Source organism: Podarcis raffonei, chromosome Z, assembly GCF_027172205.1.
Source record: "Podarcis raffonei isolate rPodRaf1 chromosome Z, rPodRaf1.pri, whole genome shotgun sequence".
Taxonomy (NCBI): domain Eukaryota; kingdom Metazoa; phylum Chordata; class Lepidosauria; order Squamata; family Lacertidae; genus Podarcis; species Podarcis raffonei.
This window is the reverse complement of record NC_070621.1, coordinates 18,453,122-18,479,149: the sequence shown is the minus strand read 5'-3', so window position 1 is coordinate 18,479,149 and position 26,028 is coordinate 18,453,122. Positions and strand designations below refer to the sequence as shown.

The 26,028-nt window shown below is 45.3% G+C and overlaps 1 protein-coding gene across 2 annotated transcripts in view; it reads right to left on the bottom strand.

Moving 5' to 3' along the window:
- The window catches only part of COL5A1 (collagen type V alpha 1 chain), a 171,880-nt gene that overhangs the window by 50,427 nt on the left and 95,425 nt on the right, over window positions 1–26,028 (bottom strand). For both annotated transcript variants that reach the window (XM_053374941.1, XM_053374940.1), the window contains exons 17-29: window positions 25,264–25,317; window positions 23,102–23,155; window positions 22,419–22,472; window positions 21,191–21,235; window positions 18,692–18,745; window positions 17,085–17,129; window positions 15,652–15,705; window positions 14,671–14,715; window positions 13,630–13,683; window positions 11,953–11,997; window positions 9,334–9,387; window positions 3,116–3,160; window positions 180–233 (exon numbers count right to left, since the gene is read on the bottom strand). In XM_053374941.1, coding sequence (XP_053230916.1) covers window positions 180–233; window positions 3,116–3,160; window positions 9,334–9,387; window positions 11,953–11,997; window positions 13,630–13,683; window positions 14,671–14,715; window positions 15,652–15,705; window positions 17,085–17,129; window positions 18,692–18,745; window positions 21,191–21,235; window positions 22,419–22,472; window positions 23,102–23,155; window positions 25,264–25,317 — 657 coding nt within the window. The remainder of the gene's footprint in view (window positions 1–179; window positions 234–3,115; window positions 3,161–9,333; window positions 9,388–11,952; window positions 11,998–13,629; window positions 13,684–14,670; window positions 14,716–15,651; window positions 15,706–17,084; window positions 17,130–18,691; window positions 18,746–21,190; window positions 21,236–22,418; window positions 22,473–23,101; window positions 23,156–25,263; window positions 25,318–26,028) is intronic.

Here is a 26,028-nt window from a genome sequence, read left to right as displayed (position 1 = left end):
ATACCTTCAGATGAATTTCAGAAGCAGGCAGTGAAAGCTTATGTCTCTGAAACACTCTGGAATGCCTCGTTTTTGCAGGCAGAAGGGGTTATTCTAGGGTAGCAGCTCTGGGATCTACTCCCAGTGGCAACCTCAGTATCACGACCAGCTCTGAAGACCATGTTTACAAAAAAACTCACCCTGTCTCCTTTGATGCCCATGTCGCCCTTGAAACCTGGGAAGCCATCTTCACCCTGGATGAGGACAAATCATTATCATTATTATGATTAATTACCCGTTCTTCACCCCAAGGTCCCATAACACAGTGTTTTTCAACCTTTTTTGGGCAAAGGCACACTTGTTTCATGAAAAAAATCACGAGGCACACCACCATTAGAAAATGTTTAATATTTTTTTCTTTAATGGCAAACAAAAACTTTGCGGACCGTTCTCTGCTCAGCAGGGATCGATCCGCTGATCCCCGCTGAGCCGGCAGATGACAGCTCCGTCTCCGCACTATGTGCAGAAAGGGAGATGTCAGAGCCCCGCTGCTCTCTATGGGGAATCGGATGAGAGCGGACCGCCTGTCTGCTCTCATCCGATCCCATCCGATCTGATCCCCACCCAGGACGGATGGAAAATAGGGTGGACACAGTCCGGCGCCCGCCTAGTGGGCGAAAATTTGACATTTATATATTTTTTAAATCTTTCGAATTTTTCAATTTTTCCCACGGCACACCAGGCTACATCTCGCGGCACACTAGTGTGCCGCGGAACAGTGGTTGAAAAACACTGCCATAACAGGTGACAACTTTAAAATACAATATTAAGAACAATTTAAAATGACTTACAAAAGTAAGGTGGACCCTAAAAATATACACCTCAAGTGCCAAAAGGCAGGGAAAAGAGGTGCATTTTCAGCATCCTCCAGAAGCTATGCAATGAAGATGCCAGGCACACCTCTGTGGGGAGGGACTTCCATAGTTTAGAGGCCACCACAGAAAAGGCTCCTCCCTTGGGCCACCCCAGCAACTGAGAGTGGAGGAACTACCAAGAGGCAACCCCTCTGCTGATCTCAGCACCTGAGAGGGTCTGTAGGAAAGGAGGATGCCTTTCAGATATCTGGGGCTTGAGTCGTTTAGGGCTTTAAATATCAGTGTGAGCACCTTTCATTGGACCTGGAAATGAACTGGCACATAGTTATGGGTTGGAGACAACAGAGGAGTGTGAGAGATCTAAATGGAATCCCCGCCAGGAATCTGGCCACTGCATTTTGGATCAACTGAAGTTTGCAAGTCATATTTGAGGGTTCTCCACAGTTAAAGGATAGAGGGAAGGATTGAAATGGCACTTCGCACTTCTATTCAAGGAATCCTCTATTGTAGTGATGGACATCATAACCCTCCCCCTACATCTCAGATTGATCTATGCCCTCCACAGCCAAGGGAGGTCAGACACTATGGCTAGCCCCAAGGTCACCCAGTAAGTTTCATCACTGAGTAAGTATTTGAACCCTATTCTCCAAGGTCCTAGCTCAGTGCTGTAACCACTGCACCACACAGGATCTCACATTAAAGACTACAATTCCCATCATTCCTTACCACTGGGGTTAATGGGAGGTGCTGCAGTTTTGGGGAGATGTATCATATTACCTACTCCTGATCTTCAATCTTCCCTCCACCTCAACAGCCCATGTTGGTTTTAGGAAACAGCCTGTCTACTAGGGATGCCTGCCCTGTAGCACAGATTTCCTTCCTGAAGACCCACAATAAGCTACTGAGGAACCCCAATGTTCTTTTTATTAAACCCACTTCTCAGGAGAAGTGATTCTCTGCCCCCTATCTCCACAAAGAGGCTTTTATCTCCCACACAGAGGTAAGGCAGGTAATATTTCAGTCCAGCGGGAAGAAAGTAAGGCCTCGTTTCCACAGCAACCAGGTCCTGCCTGGGGCAAAGGAGGACCAGCTAGTACTGTGATGATAAAAAAAAACAGCAACAACATAGCAGTGTGCCCCTCCCCACTCTCCCAGAAATAAGCTTCTGTAGTGTAAGGCTATGTTTTCTCAGAGGGAAACCTTTGGCCTGAACAATATATCCGATCAATTTCTGTGTAGGAACCTTGTCGAAGGCTCCCTACCATTGCCTACCCCCCCAACTAAAAAACCCAGGGGTGCCCTCTGTCTGTTCAAGCTCCTGAAGGCAGGACTGTCAGTTCAACTGATATAAATACCAGGAACTTGCCGGCACTCCAGCAACAAATTATTTTCATCGAGGCCATCTCGCGCCAGTCTTTTCAGAGAGAGCTCGAGGACAGCACTAATATTTCTTCCAGGTTTTAACCGCAGACTTCCAATCGATAGTGTATCAAGTCCTAAAGCAAGCCTGTCAGGTGCTAAAATGCGGATGTGGTAATGAAAAAACAACATGGGGTGGGTGGGTTTGAGGAGGCTGCTGGTAGCTGGGCTTCCTGCTTATAATTGTCAGATTTCCCTGTGATGGACTATGGGCATGAACAAAGGGAAAAGTGAGGGGGATTTAAAGCTTGGACCAGGCTGGAATATTACACAGCCTCTGCTCATCCTTCAGGAGAACATAACCGTGTACCTGAAAATATACAGAAAGCCTCCTTGTCAAAAAAGCCTTTAAACACAGCATTTTAATAGATGCTGCTGCTGCTGCCTCTGGCTGTTAAGTCCTTTGCACATGCCAAATTCCCAGGGAATCTCCTAAGCTCGTTCTGCAAACGGCATCACTCAGAAACATCTATAGCTGTAATTGGGACTGTCGCATCGTTGTGTGTGTGTGTGTGTGTGTGTGTGGTTTCCGCTCTGCAAAGAGAAAATATGAAAGGAAACCTCTGTGTGTTAAGACCTCCAGGTTCCATAGCAAGGAAATTCTGCATCGAGGGTTATCATGCAAATTAATCACAGAAGTCTGCATTTAGGGATACAAGCATTGCAGAAGTTCCCCCTCCTCCACAATTTGGGTTTGTTTTTTTATTACCAAGGAATAGGGAAGACTGTCAATCAGGGATGGGGAAGCTTTTTTTGGCACGAGGGCCACATTCTGCTATGGCCAGCCTTCTGGGGTCCATGTCCTAGACAGAGTGTCATTTAACTAATGGGCATTTACTCACCTTCTCCCCCTTGGTTCCTTTCAAGCCACGGATGCCGTCAGCTCCCTTTGTGGGGGTGGGGAGGGGGAGAGAAACAACATCAAAATAAATTAGTAAGGTCTGGCACAGAGAGGGTGGAGGTGGGGCAAGAAACATGACCTGTTCATTAGTGATGGTTTAAAACTCCTAGTGAACACAGGAAGCTGCCTTATATGGTGTCAAAACATTGTCCTTTCTTGCTCAGGATGGTTTATACTCCCAGAGATTTCAGGCAATGGAAATTCCCAATTGCACCTGGGGATGTCAAAGATTGAACTATGGAACTGCTCCCACTGAACAATGGCCATTCCCCTAAAACATGGGTAGGCAAACTAAGGCCCGGGGCCCAGATCCAGCCCAATCGCCTTCTAAATCCCACCTGTGGATGGTCCAGGAATCAGTGTGTTTTTACATGAGTAAAATGTGTGCTTTTATTTAAAATGCATCTCTGGGTTATTTGTGGGGCCTGCCTGGTGTTTTTACATGCGTAGAATGTGTGCTTTTATTTAAAATGCATCTCTGGGTTATTTGTGGGGCCTGCCTGGCGTTTTTACATGCGTAGAATGTATGCTTTTATTTAAAATGCATCTCTGGGTTATTTGTGGGGCCTGCCTGGTGTTTTTACATGCGTAGAATGTGTGCTTTTATTTAAAATGCATCTCTGGGTTATTTGTGGGGCATAGGAATTCGTTCTTTCCCCCCCTTCAAAATATAGTCCTGCCCCCCCACAAGGTCTGAGGCACAGTGGACCAGCCCCCTACTGAAAAAGTTTGCTGACCCCTGTGCCTAAAAATATATATATTAAGATTCTAGTTCTCAAGGTTTAATTATTTATTGCATTTCTACCCCACCTTTTCTTCCCAAGAAGCTCAAGCTGGAATACACTGTCTTCATTTAATCTCCAGGACAACCCTGTGAGGTGGCTTAGACTGAGAGGCAGTGACTGGCCCACGGGCACTTAGTGAGCTGCGTGGCTAAGTGGGGATTTGAGGCCTGGTCTCCTAGGCTCTCTAACCACTACACCACTACTGGCTGTGAACAGCTGAATTTAACAGGAAGCTACCTTCTTCTGAGTAAGGCCACATGCCCTTCTAGCTCAGTACTATTCACACTAACTGGCAGTAGCTCTCCAGGGTTTCCCAGCCCAATCTGCAGATGCCAGGTATTGAAACTGGAACCTACATGCAAGGCAGCTGCTCTATTGATTAGCTGTGGGTGTTTCTGATGAACATAGGAAGCTGCCTTCTACTGAGTCAGTCCATTGGTCCATCTAGTGTAGTGTTGTCTACACAGGCTCTCTAGTTTTACAGACAGAGGGCATTCCCAGCCCTAGGTAGAGAGGCTGCGGATTGAAACTGAGACCTTCTGCATGCAAAGCATATCCTCTGCCACTGAGCTATGGTCCTCCACCATGAAGAGGAGGGAGTATTTGACATGAATTTGACATTCTCTTCACATAGCATCAGGCTACAGGGTAATCTGCTCTAATTGTATATTTTATCTTTATGAACGCTGTTTTTATTGTGTTATGCGAGCTGGTCTTTGACCATAATAAATTATCTACACATCTACAGGGTAGCTGAAAGAGATAGTCAATTTCATGGAAAACGACAGCAAAATCAAAGGGTCTACTCTGAGTAGGACACAACTAAAAGTATCCAAGATAATACAACAAAACAAAACATATTGGGCAATATTTCAACTGCTGAAAACATACATCAAGAGAAGCAAACATTCACACGCAGAGAGAGGAAGGGCTTGGTCTTTTGGAAGAAAAGATGCCCTAAAAGTCAATTGAAGAAACGGGTTGTGTATTTTCCCACTCTGTACTCAAGAAAGATTTTTAAAAGGCAGAGCATTAATTGAAATTGAAGGAAGGGTGCAGAATAATTCTACTTGAACCCATGGGATCTCCAGTGAATCATTAAGAATATGCATTATTTGTTTAACCTGAAATGTATTAGAATATAATTTAAGATTAGGCACTCCTGTTCTTACTTTGTGTCTAGAGCAATATAAAGTTTGGATAGTTGTGCTACTTCACTTACCGATTTGCTTAGGAAGTTGAGGTGATTTTTAATATGTTTTAGTATATTAATACTAAACAATAAAATCAATAAAAATTCACAACCACACTTTAAAACATACAAAAGTATGGTTGTGGTTTTTTCCTTGGTTTTATTGTTTTATCTTTTTCTAATCTGCTTTGAGGGTACTTTTAACGATCAAATGGCGTATAACTCATATGACATAAATAAATAATAAATAATAAATAATAATTGACCAGATGCAAAATATGAGAAAAATGTGACCTAAAAACAAGGCAAATGCAAACTGAATAACAAAACAAATTAACAGCAGTTAGGAACTAAGCAAGTGGCAGGTTGTTTGTTTTTTGAAATAATTTTTTTATTAAAGATTTCCATGAACTACAAAGAACAGTCCACACAATAGAAGACTGGGAACCTCAGGATTTAAAACTAGAAGATCGGAAGACATGAGGTTTAAAATGAGAAGACTGGGAATCATGGGATTTATAATGAGTAAAATGGGAACCAGAAGATTGCACTCCCTCCCATGGGCATAGCCAGGATTTGGGGCGGGGGGGGGGGCAGGACACCCACCTGTCATCATCCTCTGTCTGGCTGTCTGGCAAATTCAAAATGAATTGTCTTAACAACAGTTGTTTTAAATTACTTTCTTTTGACCCTAAGTGCTCAGAAAAATCTGTCAAATACCTTTATACAATTTCTATTCTTAGTTAAGTATACGTATTTTTATTTACTTGATGGGGGGGCAGATTCCCCCCCCCATGCCCCCTCTCCTGCTGCCTCCTCTCTCCTGCCTCCCATTTCTCCTGCTGCCCTCAGCTAGCCTTTCTTCCAAGATTTGAAGCCAGGATCTGAGGCTGATCCCATAGCTAAGAGGAAACCTCCTTAGCCATCTCCATTGTACATACAGATTCTTTTAAACACTTTTCTCTTTCTGAATTATTTAACCCCTTTATTTAATATAATAATAAGAAAAAGGGGGTTCAAGCTGTGATCTGTATTAGGTAGGTGAGTTTCTTCCACTCATAATTTACACCCCTCTCTCTAAGGCAGAGCAAAGAGACTTGCATTAAGGAGAAGTTGGAGGAGACTCAATTGGCCAAGCCCCCTCTTGTGGCACAAATGTGTCATGCCTGCCATTAGAATCAAGCAAACACTACAAAGGTAAGAGAATCCTTGTTTATTTGGCTGCCAGTTGCAACTAAGGTCCATACCAAATGAGGCCAGTGGCACATCTAGCTTTGCATTGTCATCACTGACTGGCAGCAGTGGCTATCCAAGATTTCAAGCAAGGGACATTCCAAACCCTACCTAGCAAAGCACTTGGGGATTCTAGTCCTCATGGTTCTGAATTAAATGGGAAGCTGGAGGCCATCTTATATCAAGTCAGATCCTCTGCTCCATCTATCTCAGTGTTGTCTACACAGACAGGCAGAGCCATAGCTCTCTCTCTGTTTGTAGCCAGGTTTTTTGCCCCAGGTGAAATCTCCAGAGGGCCGCCATTGAGGCTCCCAGCCTGTGTATGTGTGTGCAAATGTGCAAAGGTGAGTCTTTGAGCCGCGTGAAAGATTTACCCCTGCTGACAGGCATAAGCTCTCCATGGTTTCAGGCAGGAGGTGTTTCCCAGGCTTACCTGAAGATGCCACTGGGGATTGAACCTGGGACCTGCATGCAAAACAGTTGCTCTGCCATTGAACCATGGCCCAAAAGACTTTGATACAACCCCTGTTGGCTGAATTGGCAGCCAATTCCTATCACTACTCCAACTAATGCCTACTTGATGTTTCTTGTGCCCTTTGGGTAGAGGCCCAAGAAAGAGGGGCGGGGAGGGAGGGAGAAGGAGAGAGAGAGAGCTTTGGAATCTCATCCACAGGCAGGCTCAGTGTACATTTTAACATGTATTTCAACAATCTTGCCAGCTTCTCTAGGGATTGGCTTGAGGGGTGGGAGTGGGGAGCTTGCTTGGCATAGAATGTAGTCAATATTAATAGATTTGAAAGCCTACAAAATTCTTAGCTGGCTGTTGCGGCGCCAAGAAAGGTGAGGAAGGCAAAGGCTGCAAGAAGGGGCTCTGTCTAGGGAGCATCATCAAGCCAATAGCAGACAGGAAGGAGGCATCTGCCGTTCCTTGGGAGAGTCCAGTGGGAGGAAAAAGGATCAGTCGGTCAGAAATTATTCTTCCTAGATTCCAAAGTTTCAAATCCTTGGTCTTATTTCTTTAAGTGGATGAGATGCATTAGTAATAGGAGCTCTCTAAGGTACTGTTGCATACATATGTTGTTTTTTTAAAAAATAATAATATCAAAATGCAGTGCAGAGCGCTGCCCATCTTAAGAACCTAAGAAGATCCCTGAAGATGGATCAGGCCAATGGCCCATCTAGTCCAGCATCCTCTTCTTACAGTGGCCAAGCAGAAATCTGTAGGAAGCCCTCAAGCAGCACCTGAGCATAAGAGCCCTCTCCTCTCCTGTGGCCACCCTATGCAAGAGCTGCTATTTCTCAACTTCTTTCATGGAGGATAAGGCTATCAATGGCTGGTAACCACAATGACTATGCTTCACCTCCATGGTCAAAGGTGGCAAACGCTTCTGAGTACCAGTTGTGGAAACCAAAGGAGTGGAGAATGCTCTGGTGCTTGGATGCTTGAGGGTTTTCCTTTAGGGCATTTTATGTTGTTAAATAAAATAACAGGTGCATTAATGTGCAAAACTTAGTTGGGTAGTTGTAGTAGGAGTACTCCACCTATGTGACTAGGTTGTCCCAGCCACTCTGGGTGGTTACAACCCTTGGTTGTCCCTGACCATTGGCCATGCTACCTTCTGAGGCTGATGAGAGTTGGAATTCAGCAACACTGGGAGGGCCAAAGGTTCTCTTTCCAGCTGCTTTTGAACATACCTGCTGCTGACCAGATGCACCCCATCATATGCTGGATCAGGCCAATGGCCCATCTAGTCCAGCCTTCTGGTCTCACCATGGCCAACCAGTTGCATCAATGGCAAACCCGTAAGCAGGACCTGAGTGCAAAAGCCCTCTCCAGTTGTGTCCCCCATTGTCTGGTACTCAAAAGGTGACTGCCCCTGAGCATGGAGGTTCTGCTATCACAGTAGTTGTCTAAGGAGAGTCCTGCTGGATCAGGCCAAAGGCCCATCTAGTCCAGCATCCTGTCCTCTCAGTGGCCCACCTGAAGCCCCAAAGGAAAACAACCAGCAGGATCCGAACACAAGAGCGCTCTTGCCTCCTTTGGTTTCCAGAAGCTGGTTTGCAACACCATTGCAACACACTCTCTTGCTTTTACCCAAGACATTTTCTCTTATTGAGACTTTGGGTTTTTGTTTTGCTTTTTTGCACGATCAGCTCTCGTCAAGGAGCTTGCCTCATCCCTCAGGTGGCAGGAAAGAAATTTCTGATCAAACGGAAAGGAAGATCAAATTATGCGTTGTGCCGGTTCAGAGGAAGGGTGCCCTTCCCCCCACTCAGAAGGCAGCTTCTTTCGTAAGCAATTGGCGGTCTGCTCTTTTCACCAAGAGAAAAATAAACCAAATGAATTAAAAAATAGGGGCCAGGCCAGGGGGCGGGGGCGGCATTAGGGTTGCCTTTGCTGAGGATACAACATTCCTATTTGCTGGGCAAGCAAAAGACCAACCATTGTGCTAAGAGGGTTGCTGTTTTTAAAAGAAAATAACTGGGGGGAAAATACAGAAAATATTAATCTAATTTAATTTTCAAGGCCTTGTGTTGTTGTTGTTGTTTAGGTAGGTGGTTATAGGCAGAGGTCTTTCCCAGCCATACCTGGAGACACATTTTTCACCACAGAATGGTGGACTAAGATGGGCCATTGGTCGAATTTAACAAAGCTCTCCTTAGGTGTGAACTAGGTCTCTATGACAAGACCCGCAATGCATCACAAAGGCATCTTCAAGCACTCCTGTTTAACTCCAGTTTCTCAGCACCAATTCTCATGTTATGTGACCAGATGGTAGTGATGATGCGTGGGGCGGGAACACCCATTTTTTTCACCCGGGTCGCAAAAGATTTCTTCCAGTGCTCATTCAACCTTCTGTGCTTCGGTCAGAAGGGGAATGTTTTGCTTTCCAGGGGCATCTCTGTATTCAGCAGAACCAAAAGGTTTGTTTCCCTCCACTTTCTTACCTTTACACCACGAGGGCCAGGATATCCAATTGGGCCCTGGGGGCCAGCTGGACCCTACGATTAAAAACAAAAAGAGATTTTTCTGGTTTTATTCAGCAGTGGTAATTCTCATTCTCTCACCCCACCCAGAGAAAACATCCTTTCAGCTCTCCAGAATCCCAAACAAAGGAGATTTTCTGCCCTACCTAGAAATACTATTGGGGATTGAACCTGGGACAGTTTGCATATAAAACAGGGGCTCTACTGCTGATCTGTGTCCCTTCCCATAGAAATAAAGCAAGATTCTAGTCCTCATAGTTTTTAATTTTCTGAAGGGCTAATTTAAATAGCAACACAAGAAGCTGCCTTATTCCCATTCAGTATCGCTTACACTGGCAGTGCCTCTCTACGGTTTTGTTTCTCTGCCATGTCTTGCGATGCTAATGAGGACTAAAACTGGGACCTTCTGCATGCAAGGCAGGAGCTCTACCCACTCAGCCAGGGCCCTTTGAAATCTATCTCTGTGAATTTTGTTCACAACACAGCTCTCTATGATTCACTTTTCAAACTGACTTCCAGCTGTGTTGTGTGGGTGGGTGTTGGTGTGGGTGTTGGTGTTTTAAAAGCACAGTTCATAAATTAATGATTTCTCAACAACAGAAGTCCCCGCTGACCCCTTTAAAAGTATTCTGGGCGTTCTTTTTTTAAACAAGAAAATGTTCTGGTGGCGCTATGCATTTGTCTTCTGCATTCTTGTTCTTAAGGAATTATTTTAGGCCGATTTGCTGCACCAACAGAGGCTTCCCACAGTAACACTCTCTTCCTCTTTGGGCAGAGGTGTGTGTGTGTGTGTGTGTGTGTGTGTGGATGTGTGTGGGTGTTTGCATGACTGAGTGAGTGAAAGTTTGTGTGTGTGGCAGATAAAACGTGTGTGAGAGAAAGAGAGAGAGAGAGGGTGTGTGAGGGAAAGTGTGTATGAGTGTGTGAGAAAATGGGGGGGGGAGAGGGAGAGAGAAACAGACAGACAAAGAGTGTGTGTCAGTGTATTTCTCCAGCTTCGCCTCCTCACCCCTTATGCCCCTGTCCTCGTTGCTTCCCCTCCCTCCATTCAGTGGCGTAGTGTGGGTTGTCAGCACCCGGGGCAAGGCAAGTAATTTGTGCCCCCTAACCTGTGGATTTGCGCACCCTAACCCTAACCCCCAGATGTTGCGCCCGGTGCGGCTGGCCCCCCCTGCACCCCCCACGCTACGCCACTGCCTCCATTCAATGTAAAAATATGTATTTTTACACATTATTTGACATGGTTTCTACTTTGGCTCCAGTTCTCCCTCAGACTGAAGAAAGGAGGTGCCTGCTGCCTCTCTCCTCTCCACCCCCAACCAGCCCACACCGTCACCCCCCAGGTGTCTCCATCATCTCATATCCAAGTCAACGAGAACAGCCTTAGGTGGGCAGCTTTTGCTCCGAGGTCAAGACAGCCTGTCCTGCAATCTGCAGAGAATGTGGCAGCCTCTCCCATCCCAGGGACACCTGTGGACTCCCTGCCATTTGCTAAATGACTTCCAGCCCTGCCACTGACTTCCATGATGGATGAGCCTGCTTGAGGATTCTGTGGGCGCAGACGCTTTGCAGATTCCTGTCCTTGTGAGCAGCCAAGATGGGGACAGGACGCCCTCCGAGTGAAGTCGCAGCTGCAATTTCTTCATGGCTCTCTCTCTCTCTTTCAGTCCCAAGGCAAGGCTGCTCTGAACTTCAATCAGCTCAGCAAACACACACCCATAATGAAATACTTTGGAAATAAATGGATGGGGTGTGGAGACTGGCCAGCCAAATAATTGAAGTCCCTGAGCAAAGCTTTCTAAATTATGGTCAACCCTCATGCTGGAGAGGAGGGAGCTAAACCACAGAATCATAGAGTTGGAAGGGTCCAAAGAGTCATCTAGTCCAACCCCCTGTGACCTGCTTGTGCTAAGGTGCAGCAGCTGGCAGAGGGAGGGAAACAGACCCATGGCCTCAACAGAGACTACTGAGAGGCCTTTATGTTGCTCTAAGGCTAGGGGGCACCTCCCTGTAGCCTTAAAATGGAAAGGGATGAGTGGAAGACTCCCTTCCCTCTTCTCCCCTGTGTTTTTTCACTCTGTTGTGGCTCATTAGGAGACCTCTCCATCCATTCTGCTTAAGGGAGGGGTGGGAAACTCATAGCCATCCAGATGTTGTTGGACTCCATCATTAGCTGTCATTCCTGCACTGAAGGGGGTTGGATTAGACAGCCCTTCCAACTTCTCTGATCCTATGATTCTATTCTTAGAATCTATTATTCTTACGCTCATGTGTTCCAGTTTAATGAGAGAGGGAGAAACAGGCCTTTCTACTCAGAAGGCTGCCTTAGTCTGCTGTGGAAGCAGAGCAGAGCCATTGGGGCTAGTGGCCACCAATAGCCCACTCCTCTATGAATTTTGTCTGATCCTCTTTTAAAGCTATCTAGGTTGGTAGCCATCCCTGCTTCCTGTGGGAGGGAGTTCCATTCAGATATTGATCTCACTAATTATTGAATCCCAGTCTTTAAACTCCCCCTCGTACACACACTTCTAACTAAAGAACACAAGCATGCTGAAGGTTGTCCGTAGGCTAGATACGTACCTGACTTCCCTTCTCACCAGGTGGACCTTCTTTGCCAGGGTGACCCTGTTGTGAAGAAAAGTGGGGGGGATAAATCAGCTGATATATTACTACCTGAATGACCGCCTGACCCTGCATAATCCCCATAAGGTCACTTAGATCAGTGGTTCCGCCCAAACTGGCTTAGATCCGTGTTCGCCGATCCTGGGTTCCCATCCATTCTTGGACTACAATTCCCAACATCCCCAGACAGCTTAGTTAATGGTCAGGGACAATGTGAGTTGCAGTTCGCCTACATCTGGGGACCCAATGTTGAAGAAAAATGATTTAGACCTTCCGAGGGAAATTGTACTCAAGGCATGGCACTCTACAGAACATTATCAGATGGTGATGCAAAATGGGCACTTTCCACTACAGTCATACCTCGAGTTGAATGTGCTTCGGGTTGAGCGCGTTCGAGTTGCGCTCCGCGACAACCCAGAAGTAATGGAGCACGTTACTTCTGGGTTTCGCCACTCGCGCATGCGCAGACGCTCAAAATGACATCACACGCATGCACAGAAGCAGCAAAAATGCGACCTGCGCACGCCCCATTGCACCCTCACATCTTGTGTTCCATTCGGGATGCGAACAGGGCTCCAGAACGGATCCCGTTCACATCCCGAGGTATCACTGTATTGCCAAATGTGGCCCTACAGGTCTATCTATCTAGACCCTGGGAGTCTCTCCCCAGGCAACACACCCCACTGGCCCCACTTCATACCCTAATGTTTTTGGCTGGATGGAACATGTCTGTGAACTCTCATCATGCCTCCAGTTTAAGAGGAGATTGTAAGTTTAATATACATTAGCCTACTGTACAAAAATACAATTGATTGCTCCACCCACCTTTCCCCCTGGCCCTGCCCACAACTGGGATGTCACTGACCGAAGGTCACCCAGGAGGGAATGCTGCCTGCTACAACAGAGGTGAGGATCCTCAGGCCCAGGGTGTGAATGTGGCCCTCCAGAACTCTGCATCTGGCCCTCCAAACTCTCTTGATGCCAAACCTCTCACCAGCTCAGCTTCACACCTTCCTGGGCTGCTTCTGTCTGACTATATCCTTGAACTGTGATAGTGCCTGCCAGGGTGGAGAGGCTCTGACTTTTACTTCTACCAGTACGTTTCCGAGCACAATTCAAAGTGTTGGTGCTGACCTAAATGCCCTAAATGGCATCGGTTCAGTATATCTGAAGGAGCGTCTCCACCCCCATCGTTCTGCCCGGACGCTAAGGTCCAGTGCTGAGGGCCTTCTGGCGGTTCCCTCGCTGCAAGAAGCCAAGTTACAGGGAACCAGGCAGAGGGCCTTCTCGGTAGTGGCGCCTGCCCTGTAGAACGCCTTCCCACCAGATGTCAAAGAGAAAAACAACTACCAGACTTTTAGAAGACATCTGAAGGCAGCCCTGTTTAGGGAAGCTTTTAATGTTTGATGTATTTTAATATTTTGTTGGAAGCCACCCAGAGTGGCTGGGGAAGCCCAGCCAGATGGGTGGGGTATAACTAATAAGTTATTATTATTACTATTATTAGTATTATACCACTGGCATGTGGCCTCCAGAAGATCATCAACCAGGGAACGCGGCCCTCAGACTGAAAAAGGTTCCCCAGCCTTGCCTTGGGAGCAAGAAAGGTCACCAAAAATCCCCAAGAAGGCTTACCGGGGGACCGTCTGCGCCAGGCATCCCGGGAAGTCCAGGTTTCCCCAGTGGACCCTAAGGGAGAAAAAAAGGAAACAGGAAGGTGAGTCACTTCTACAACTGATGTCCACCATGGAAGCATCATCAACCTGATCTGCCCTGCTGATAGTGTTCTAACTACAAAGATCCTTGACACGATTCATTGTATCTCAATTCAGTCTTATAGATTGTATTCAACACTGACTATACTCAGAGTAGACCCACGGGGGATGGGAGGGGGCAGAACCAAGTTATCTGTGATGCAATTGGTCAGTTAGTTAAGAATTTTTATATATTTTCTTGATGTAGGGGGGCAGCTGACCCCCTGGCTATGCCCATGCTTGACCCAGTAGCAAATGGGCAACCAGTGCAGATCTCTGAGCACAGATGCTATATGTTGACAAAGCCTCACTCCTTCAGCAATTGTGCTGCAGCATTCTGCACCTACTGCAGTTTCTGGATCAAGCACTAGATGAAGCCCCACACAGAGTGCATTGCAGTAATCCAGTCTTGAAGTAACCAATGCATGAACCAATACTGTTTGTTGAGGCTTCAGGGAATTGTAGCTCCATGAGGGGTAAACTACAGTTCCCAGGATTCTTTTACTGAAGCCAGGGGTCTTAAATATGCTTTACATGTGTGGTGTGGATGTGACCTCGGAGGGAAAGTTCTTTGTGTGGAGACTGATGGAACTGTAATGGTTTATTTGTATGTGCTAGAACATCACTTTGAACATGTGTTCATGAACAAAGATAGCCCAGGGCATCCCTTTGTATATTTACCCTACAGAAGCAACCTCTCACCAGAGGCTGATTTCTGTTTTCAGTCTCTCACTCTTTGGCTAAGTTGCAACTCGAGGATACAACATACTGTTTTGGGGTTGATTCTATCAAGTCTGAACAGTCTCCAGAAATCTTAATAAACAGATGTTGAAAAACGGAAACAAACACTTATTCAAAGACTGAATATGCACTCAGAGCAGCAGAGAATACTGTAAAGAGCAACTACTTTTAATTAACATACTTTGTCTCCGGGTGGACCAATTGCACCTTGAGGACCAGGAAGACCCTAGAAAACAAAGGGTTATCTCAGACACATAGGGATAGCAATATACCCCAAGAAGCCCAAATTGTTGTATTCTGTTATTTGAAAGATATTATCTCCAAAAACGATCAGGAAATTATAACAGCAGCAAAAATTATGATCACTAAGAACTATGGAAAATGTACATCTCCTGCTGCATGTGAACAGTTTGATAACATTTGGTGTACAGTAACAATGATTAAATTAACTCATTATAAAATAGCACATGTAAATCTATTATTCTTATTTACTAAATTTGTGTACGGTCCTTCATCCAAAATCACAGGGTGGTTCACGACGTAAAAATATGAAATGAGAACACAAAATACATAATAAAAACAAACACAAAAACAAACCAATATCCCCCCATGCAATATAAGACTATAGAGCGTTCTATTGGCCAAAGCCCTGGTTAGAGGAACTTTTTCTCCTGGTGCCCAACGATATTTAATGAAGGCACCAGGCAAGCCTTCCTGGGGAGAGTATTCCACAAATGGGGAGCCACTGCAGAAAAGGCCATTTCTTGTGTTGCCACCCCCTGGACCTCTCCTGGAAGAAGCACGTGAAGAAGGGGCCCAGAGGAGATGTAGTCTTTGAGGTCCTGGGCCATCTAAGGCTTTATAGGTCAGTACCAGCACTTTGAAATGTGTCTTTCTCATTCCTACCTAGAGATACCAGGGACTGACCGTGGGATCGCCTGCCTGCAACCAAGGTGTCCTATCACTGAGCTTTGTTGCTTCCCTAAATGCAGCAGTTTCCTGACATAGCAATTAAACCACATTAGGAAAACAAAACTCCTTTTGATCTCCATTTTCCAATCTTGCAGCAAGATGACTGACCCACAATTTTGCATCATGCACCTCAATCTAATGGAGACAAAGGTTTTTCTTTTCACTCAATGCTCAAAAAGCATTCTCTCACCTGAGCCCCTGGAGTTCCTTGTTGACCTGGGGGTCCTGGCTCACCTTGAGGACCCTGAAGAAGAAGAAGACCAAATTTAAAATCCATATGCCCAGAAAACATTGTGCATTTCATTAATTTCAGACAAACCCAAAAGCAATTACAACAAAGACAGAATTGTAGAGGACTGTTACAATTGTACAAATGGAAAGGATCATTTTGAGGTTAAATTAGGTCCCTAAGAACATAAGATCAAGCTAATGGCCCATCTAGTGCAGCCTCCTGTCCTCACAGTGGTCAACCAGATGCCCCAATGGGAAGCCCCCAAGCAGGACATGAGCAGAACAGCAACTCTGCTCACTTGTGATTCATAGAATCATAGATGGAACCATAGAACTGTAGAGTTAGAAGGGCTCAAAATGTCATTTAGCTCAAGCCCCCACAATGCAGGAATCACATGCAGGATTCCCAACTACTGGTATTCAGAACCATTACTGCCTCTGACTGTGGAGGTGGAACGTAACCTTAATGGTTAGCAGCCACCACAAATTTGTCCAATACCCTCTTAAAGCCATCCAAGTAGGGTTTGCACTTAGCTGCAAACTCAGCTGAGATTCTTCTCTGCTCCTAATGAAAGGGGTTGATTAGAACATCACACAAGAACATCAGGATTAGGTCAGAGGGGCCCCATCTCATCCAGCACCCTGTCCTCACAGTGACCAGCCTGGTGGTCATTATGGGAAACCTGCAAGCAGGACCCATGCACAAGACCCCTCTTCCTTCCTGCACTTTCCTGTAACCGGTGTTCAGAAGCCCTGCAGCCTCCAGCTGGGGAGGCAGAGCATAGGCATCCTGGTTAGTTACCATTGATAGCCTTGTTCTCCTCCATGAATATGTCTCACCCTCTTTTAAAGCCATCCAAGCTAGTGGCCATCACTGCCTCCTTTGGGAGTGAGTACCATAGTTTTAACTGCAATGCATGAAGAAGGGTTTTCTATTAACAGTCCTGAATCCTCCAATGTTAAGTTCATTAGATGGCCACAAATTCTAGTGTTAGAGTTCCTTCTCGGTGCCCTACTGTATGGGATGAATAAGTCATACATACAACCCAGCACACTGACAAATGCTATGTGTATCAGAGAGAATGAGGGGGGGGGAGGGAGAAGGAGCGAGAGAGACTGGCATTTTGTGTAAGGCTGTTTTGATGCCCATAAATTACCCCAGTGTGTTAGTTGATATATTGCCCGCACAAAGGGAAGGGATGTGCAACACTACTGGAAAATCAATTTCAAATTAAAAATTAATTAGCAACCATTTCCTTCCAGAAAACAGCACCTTGAACATTCACCGGCTGTGAAACGAACACAGCTCAGGAAAGCAATTAGTAAATGTAATTTACACAACACATACACACGAAACCTGGATAGTTAAACAGAGTGGAGGAAAGAACTTACCACACTCCCTTTGGGACCCGTCTGCCCATCCATGCCAGCTATGCCCTGGGAGGAAATTTAATATAGGTAATCAAGGCAAAGTGAGACGTTTTCAGCATCTTCTGAGAAAATCAAACAGAACCAAGAAGCTCCAGAACTGATCCAGCTTCCTAACTGGCTAATATTCCCAAAATGCAGGGCATAAATGTATGGGGAAATGTTGACCCACTGGATATTGCTGAACTACAACTCCCATAATTGACCATGCTTGCTAGGGGCTAATTGGAGTTGTACGCTGGCAACATCTGGAGGGTCAAAGGTTCCTCGTTTCTGCTGTAACAGAACTGCCAGTGTGTCATGATCAGCTCTAGCTACAGACGAGGTGTGTAGAATCATAGAATTGCAGAGTTGGGAAGAACACCATTGGTCATCTAGTCCAAACTCCTGCAATGAAGGAACCATAGCTGAAGAATCCCTGACAGATGGCCATCCAACCTCTGCTTAAAAACTTTCAACCGAGGAGACTCCACAACACCTTGGATCAGTGAGGCTGGTTCTTACAGGGACAGAAGGTGAGAAGACCAACAGTGGGAGGAGCTACAGCAAATGAGAGCCAGAGCCAGAAACAATGACAGCCAGAGCCACACATTCTATAAGAAGGAAAGTGGGTGGAGGCTGGCCAAACTCAGAGCAAGAATGGTGGGGCAGTGTCCCATTTTGCCCTAATCAATCAGCCTCCAAGAGGTTGGACGCCATCTCTCTGCAGGGATCACTGCACTCTCTCCTTCCAATCAACAGGCACAGGGGCAGGAATGGCCCCCTTGGAGAGCTTGCAGATGTAGGAAGATAGTGGTAGTCACTATTGCTCCAATAATTGTGTTATTTTCTGCAACGTTTTATTGACATTTCCCTTCCATTGAAATTCATCACATGATTTATCACATACGTTTCAGCAACAGAGGACTGAGGGACATGCAGTATAGGTTAAGGTTACCAGATTTTTTTCAATGACTCTGGGGGCACTTTTCAACTTCCTGCTAAATAGATGGATTTTGTCAGGGGACTGATTTGTAAATCTAGGGACTGTCCCTGGGAAATGGGGACGTCTGGTAATCTTAGTATAGGTTTCAGAGGAAGTGGAACTGTAGTGGAACAAAAACAGCATGACCAACACAGAAAGGGGTTGGAAACTGCTGCCTGCTCACATCCCTAGCAGCGAATCTGTAGGGTGTCTAGCTCAGAATTATCTACACTGACTGGCAGCAGCACCATTTCAGGTTTTCAGGCGAGGAGTCTTTCCCAACCCCACCTGAAGGTGCCTCTAGGAATTGAACCTGGCTCCTTCTGCATGCAAAGCAACTGTCTGACCACTGACCTATGCCCCTTCTCCAATTTTTATTTCCCATAAGCTCCCCAGGGACAATACTACATCATTGCACTATTGCTCTTCTCAGATTACTTAAATCCCCTCCATTACAACATTATAACATCTGATAGGACAGAAACAGGGGGGTGGGAGCATTTTTTATATATTTTTTTGCTATCTCAGCTAAGATGACTCTTTTGTAAGATGAGGAGGTGCTCCAAAGCCGGGGGGGAGGAGACACTAAAAAATTAATGCTACTCACTGGAGGTCCTGGGGGTCCTGGAGGTCCCTTGGGTCCCAGCAAACCACGGGGTCCCTATAAGAGGAAGCAAATAAGAGTTTGAACATGTCCATTAGGGTGAGATGGAGATCACGTTCTATATTCGACTTCTGATCCATTTCTCTGAGTGCTGTCACTTTTGTAGCTGAAAAACATTTCACGCATACATGGAGTGAAATAGCAGGAGTCTCAGGGCGATCCTGAGGTTTGCCAGAGTGTAAACAAACAAACAAACAAAGTGGGACTTTCATCCAACAGCCAAACAAGGACTGTTCAGTGCCTACCAAAGATGTTGGAGAATTCTGTCAGAAATGGGAACAGAAATTGCCCAATCTGCATGTTCATCTGAAGTCAGGAATGGAAATCATGCAAGTGAAAATAAGCAGCATTGTGGGGTGGGTGTGTTTTTAGAGTTGCATAAATATAATTACATTATTCTCTGCATTGGTTTTGAAATTTCTGTTTCTATTGAAATTGATTGCATGTGATTTATTGATAAATTGTTTGCATTTCTATCCCACCTTTTCCTCAAAGGAAATAATGGACAGGACTTACATCCATTAATTTCAGCAGGTAAACTCTGAGTAGAACTCAGTTGGTTACTATTTGTTTATTGTTTTATTTATTGCATTTGCATTCCACCTTTTTCTCTAAGAAGCACCTAGTTGCACACATTGCCCCCCCCTCATTTAATCCCCACATGCCCATTTATTTTCCAGTGGGTCTGCTCTAAGTAGGATGAGTATTTGGAGGACAACCCGTTACCTCCAGTGCCAAAGCCTGTGCAGAAACTATAATCACAGGGAGTTCCTTAGCTGCAGCCCAGTCAAACACTATGTGGTTTTGTGGGTCAACAAAAAGCAACAACCCTGTGAGGTAGGCTAGGCTGAGAAGCAATGACTGGCCCAAAGTCAGCACCCAGTGAGTTTCATGGCTCAGGTCCAAGTCTGACACTCTAACTAGACCACATTGTCTGTCTTTGTCTCTCTGGTTGCATTTATTTTTATTCTATAAAATTGTAATCAAGTACTACTCAGAGTAAACCCACTGAAATCCATAGATCTGATTTAGTAATGTCCACTATTTCCCAATAGGGCTACTCTAAGTAGGACTAGCATTTTGAGACAATCCATCATGCCCCAGTGGCTAAAGAGGGATCCAAGGCCTGTGTGGAGTTAGCTGCATCCCAGTCTCATACTGTGAAGTTGTTATGATTATTTATCACATTTATATCCCACTTTTTCTCCAAGAAGCTCAAGGTGGTGTGTACACACTTCCCCTGCTCTGTTTTATCCTCACAACCACCCTATGAGGTAGGTTAGACTTGAGAGGCAGTTAGTTACATTGAGAGCATCAGGCTCCACCTGTCCCTCCCTCAACACCATCCTCTTCCTTCTTCCCCCAGCCATGAATGATCCAGAAAAGTGCCCTGGCTATTTATACTCATCTAAATGCCTTCCTAATTACTGTCAGTACCTGCTGGATTTGAAAGCAGTTTTTAAAGGCAGGTAAACAGCCTAGAAGTTGTTGCTTAGAAAAGTATGTTGAAGAAAACAGGAAGGATGACGTCACCTCGGCAGATCTTCACCAGCCACCTCACCTCATCCAGATATGATGGAGCTTTTTGATATTCATATATCTCCTCCCCACGCCCACCCCGCTACAAAAACCACACACACTTTTTTGCTCCTTGCCTCAAATGAAGAGTTCCTAACATTTTTGACAAAGGCTGTCATATTGGTAAGCTCGGTTTTTGCAACAGCAGCAATCTTTTAAAATGTTTTCAAAACTCCATTGACAGCTTTCTGTTAGAGCTGAGAAAAAAACTGGAGAGTCGTGCATCTGTCACTCAGATTTATCGAAAGCTTCTGTAATTTATCTATGTATTTTTTTGTTACATGAGTAACCCCCTCTTTTCTACATAAAGCTCAAGGCGGTATCCATGGTTCCTGCCCCATATTTTCCTTTTCACAACAACCCTGGGAGGTAGGTCAGGCCAAGAGACAGTGAATGGCCCAAGGTCACCCAGTGACTGAGTGGGGAATTTGAATCTGGCTCTCCCAAGTACTAGTCCAACTGGTATGAATAGGAGATATGACCCAGGAAACACCTGGTTCTAGTGTCATTTGTGCCATGAACTCATCAAGTTGGCTTAAGGAAGCCTGTTCTCTCATTCAGCCTCAGTCCTCCTGTCTGCAATATGGGGACTTGGTGGGGAGCTAGCCAAAATGGACAAAGTAAGTTGCGGACGACCTTTTCACACAAACCTGGGTTTGCCTTTGAGTATATGCTCTGTGGGGCGGGGGGGAGGGATACATCTCATCTCCAACACTTCATGAGCACTCATGTGAGACACCGGGCAGTCCGATTCACACATTATACTATCTTAGAGAAGAATCTTTGGTGTACACCTCTAATACGTTGCTAGTGCAGTATATGTTGTATTTTGTTTTGTTTCTATTGCTGTGGTGAATGACTTACGGGTTCGCCAGGGAGACCTCTGGGTCCAACTTCACCATCGTCGCCCTATTTGGATGCAAAGAAATGGGAAGGAAGAAGGCAAGAGAGAGAGAGATCAGATATGGGCTCTACCAACTGTATCACAGGTGTTTTCATTTGTGATTAAATAATTGCACAGGGAAAACAGCTCTGTGAGAGTGATAAGGAGTAGCCCATGCATAAAGAAGACCTTGTCAACTAAGAGAATAATACAGCATGTGTAGAACTGATGAGATCAGAGAAACTGTAAGCAATATCATCATAATCCATGCCAACATTTATGAAGATAGATTTGCTTAAACAAAGAGGGGGGGGGATAATTTTGATAAATGAAGGTTAATATGTAACACAGTGGTTCCCAAAGTGCTTCTGACCCCTGGTATCACTGAATCAAGTTCATCAGCTTTGTTGAATTAATCAAACTAGTTTTAATTGGATTTTGAATAAATGGGCAATTAATTGTTACTGTTTTATATTTTGTTGTGTTATTATGTTCCTTAATGGGTCCTGCAAACCACTGACCTGAATAATACTTTATACAGCACAGGGTAGGGGGAACCACTGAAGAAATGGTTGGAACCAATGGGGGAACCATTGAAAAATAGCCGGCTAAGAGTATCAAATGATCCAAACTCAACAGGGGGGTTAAATATAGGGTCTTCCTCTCTTTCCCCCATTATACCAACAGGTCTCCATTGGACAGGAAATGAATGTAAGGATGTTCAAGAATTTAAATCTAAATAGAAATGGTAACAGAAATTGCTATTGTTCATATCTAGAATGGAAATCCATCCAGTGAATGCAACTGGTATTTGCTTTTGTTGTCCACCTGCAAACAATACGTAATTGATTACTCCTCAAATTTGCATTGAATTGAAATGAATGAGGTGTAAGAATGTAATTATAATGCAATTGCCGCAATCAATTCTGTAAGTTACGTCATTTTGCTACAGCAGGATGAAAAAGGGAGTTTGGGCAGAAGTCAAACTGCAGTGGAATGGAAACAGAGCTGCGTGTGATGGATTCAAGGCATGACAGAAAGTGATGCCTTCTCACATCCCTAAATGCATGAAAAAGTAGTGAATGATTTGCAAGAGCTCCATTTGCACACATGGGCTATCCCTTAGGGTTGCAGTCAGAGAGTGAGGAACAAGCACATCTGAACCTGCCTAGGTTCCTTGCAGACAAAAGAAGAGCGGAATGGACTCACCCTCTCGCCATCTTCTCCAGGGGCTCCTGGGGGTCCTGAAGGGCCTGGTTCACCCTAAGAAAAACAAAGGACAAAATCAGCCACATTCTTGAAGAACACAAAAACCTAGAAAGAGCCCTGCTGGATCAAGCCGATGGTTCATCTAGCCCAGCTTCTTCTGCTCACAATGGCCAATCAAATGCCCAGTGGGATGCAAGCAGGATCTCCCCTCCTGTGGATTCCAGCCACTGGCATTCTGTCTTTGGGGCTTGTAGCCGCTAATATTTTTTTTTATAGAAAAAACATAAAGAATTTTATTCAGTTGCCTTCCATAGCATACAGCTTTCCAGCATTATAAAATGGCAAATGGCTATATGAAATGTTATTTATCTTAATATATCCATCTTTGCAAGCAATTCCCCTTAAAACAATGCATATTACTTTCACTAATGTATGCATTTTTTATTCACATTTTTAATGTTTGAGAACTGCATTGCAAAATTCAGAGAAGCGTGAGTTTTGAAGGATAGGTGCATTTTGGTTTAATGCCCTGCTTTGGGCATTTTGAATTAGGTAGGTTAATGAACCAAACTGAATTCCACCACCCCCATCCCAAGTTGAGGTTATCAAAACCAGCCAGCCTCTTCATGATGGCATATAAAGTAATTCAGCCAGAACAAGATATAAACCTGTAATAGACTTACCCTGTGGCCTTTCTCCCCTGGCAATCCAGCGAGACCATCGAAACCTCGGTCACCCTACAGTAAAATTTTAAGGAGAGGTAACTTTTTTAAAAACAACAACAAAATCACCTACCATTTCCTAAAAGCTGTAAGTGAATGAGCTCTCCTAGCAGCTTGTCAGATCAAGAGATGGCAAAGTTTCTTCTTGCCAAATATGCTGAGCATTCAGACAGAATACATCCAGGTTTTGTTGGCTGGTTAAATCATTGGGAGCTACCCATCCCAGAATAGATGTTGCCTATAACAGGCATGGATGGAGGATGGACATCAAGTCACACATGGCATGACTGCAATGAGCAAAGGAAGGTGGAAGGATGAGGGGAAGGTATCTCATCTCAGGGCCTCTGTTTCCACAATAGCCACAGCTTTGGAGCAACAGCTAATTCTGTGCTAAGTTAGAAGATATTTAGCACATACGGTGGTAGTCAATGAAGGCTGCATATGCACTACACATTTAGAGCAGCATCATACCACTTTAAATAGTCAGGGCTGCCCCAAAGAATTCTGGGAGCTGTAATTTGCTAGTTTGAGAGTTGTCAGGAGGCCCCCATTATCCCTCAGATACAATTCCTAGAGCGATTTAACAGTCAATCCTTCTTCACAGGGAACTGAGAATTGAAGCTCTGCTATGGGAATAGGGAATATGGGAACAGGGATGTGGGTAGCGCTGTGGGTTAAACTACAGAGCCTAGGACTTGCCGATCAGAAGGTAAGCGGTTCAACGGGGTGAGATCCCGTTGCTCGGTCCCTGCTCCTGCCAACCTAGCAGTTCGAAAGCATGTCAAAGTACAAGTAGATAAATAGGTACCGCTCCGGCGGGAAGGGAAATGGCGTTTCCGTGTGCTGGTTTGGTTTGCCAGAAGTGGTTTAGTCATGCTGGCCACGTGACCCAGAAGCTGTACGCTGGCTCCCTCGGCCAATAAAGCGAGATGAGCGCCGCAACCCCAGAGTCGGTCAAGACTGGATCTAATGGTCAGGGGTCCCTTTACCTTTACCTATGGGAATAATGGTCTTCTAACAACTCTCGGCACCCTTAAGAAACTACAGTTCCCAATATGCTTTGAAAGGAGGCACCATTCTTTTAAGTGTGGTGCTGATTTAAATATATGGTGCAGGTAGGACCTAGGTTCTACTCTGAGTAGACCCATTAAATTATTAAAATGAGTAAGTTTGGTCCATCCATTTCAATAGACCTACCCTTTGTTGAATACCAACTTTGTTGAATACCACCCACAATATTTAAGCTTTTCAAACAAGATTTATCCATAAGAGGGGTCAGGAACCTTGGCCCTCTGGGCATTATTGGAAAATATAACAACAACAACAACAACAACAACAACAACAACAACAACAACAACAACAACCTGCTCTTCACCTGAAGGTCCCAAGGCGGGTTACAGCATTAAAATACAATTTTAAAAGTAATTTAAAACAACTCCCATCATGCATGAGCATTGGATGTGCCAACTAGCAATGGATGAGATATGTAGTCCAATAACATCTAGAGGGGTGCAGGTTTCCTACCCATGATTTATAAACAGGGGTGGGGAACCTCTGGGCCAGGGGCTGGATACAGACCACCAAGCCTGTACACAGAAAAATCTCTGTCTTTGTAGCTTAAAATTATTTAGCCACCTCTCCTCTACCCTGACCCTGAAACGTCTCCCTAATTTTCAATATTTTTCGGACCAGGCAATGGTGGCTGCACATCTCCAGGGACAAATGATTTGTGGTCCTCTTCCTTTGCAACAGTCCCTGTCTCCATCCATTTCCACCTTAAGTACCAACTTAATCAAACACTTAAACCTTCTAACATGCAGCTCACTGGCAAAATGTCTCCATATTCAAATTTCCTGTTTAGTGGCTTCTGTCCCTTTTGATGATAGCTGAGTGAACTCTGAAGGAAGTGAGGAGCAAAGGAAAAAGGGAAATTTCTTTCTAGATATATAAATTAGCACAAAGGGCAGGTGCGGCCATTAAATCTGCAGTTGCAAATCTTCAGCTTTTGGGCTGACGGGAGCACCAGGCCCCTAGGCGACAAGCTCATCCCACCCGGAATGCGATTGCTCCTTGTAAATGGCAGTATGTTTCCTAGAGTAAATGGGGATTTTAAAAAAAAATACCTTTGGCCCAGTCTGGCCAGGCATCCCTCGAGCGCCGTCACTTCCAGCACGTCCCTAAAAAGAGAGGGGAAGAAATTAAGGTACAAAGCTAGGGTTACCAGACATCCCCGTTTCCCGGGGACAGTCCCCGGATTTGTGAATAAGTCCCTGGACAAATTCCATCCCTGGAATGTCCCCGGATTTCATCTAATGTCCCTGGGAAATGCAGCAACGGCAGTCTCAGCAGCCTGGAGCAGTTAGCTCCTGACCCCAGCAACTAAGCTGTGAAGGGAGGCTTCATGCTGCCTATCAGAGCAGCCTCCCAACTCCTACTTGCGTGCAAGCAGGAGCAGGGCGGGGATCTCTCAGTTAGGCAACGGGAAGCCTCCTTTCCCAGCTGAGGGATCCCTGCCCCCTCCTGCTTGCATGCAAGTAGGAATGAGATTGGGGCTGCTCCGATGGGAAGGGAGGCATCGCACTGCCTGAGCCTCGCCGCTGCCGCTCTCGGCCCTCCTTCTCCGCCTTCCATGCCTGACCCACCGCACACCACTTCCCCACCACCACCAAACAACCAACAACTCAGGGGCTGCCCAGGCTCATGGAGAAAGGAGATAGAAGCCTCGGAGGAAGAGGAAACATGGCGGTTGAAGTCAAGGTGGCGGCAGCCCCTCTGCCACTGCCATCACTGCAGCATCAACGTCCTGAACGTGTAGCATATATGTATGTATGTATGCATGTATTTATTTATTTAAAGTGTCCCCAGATTCATTGGGGGGGAAATCTGGT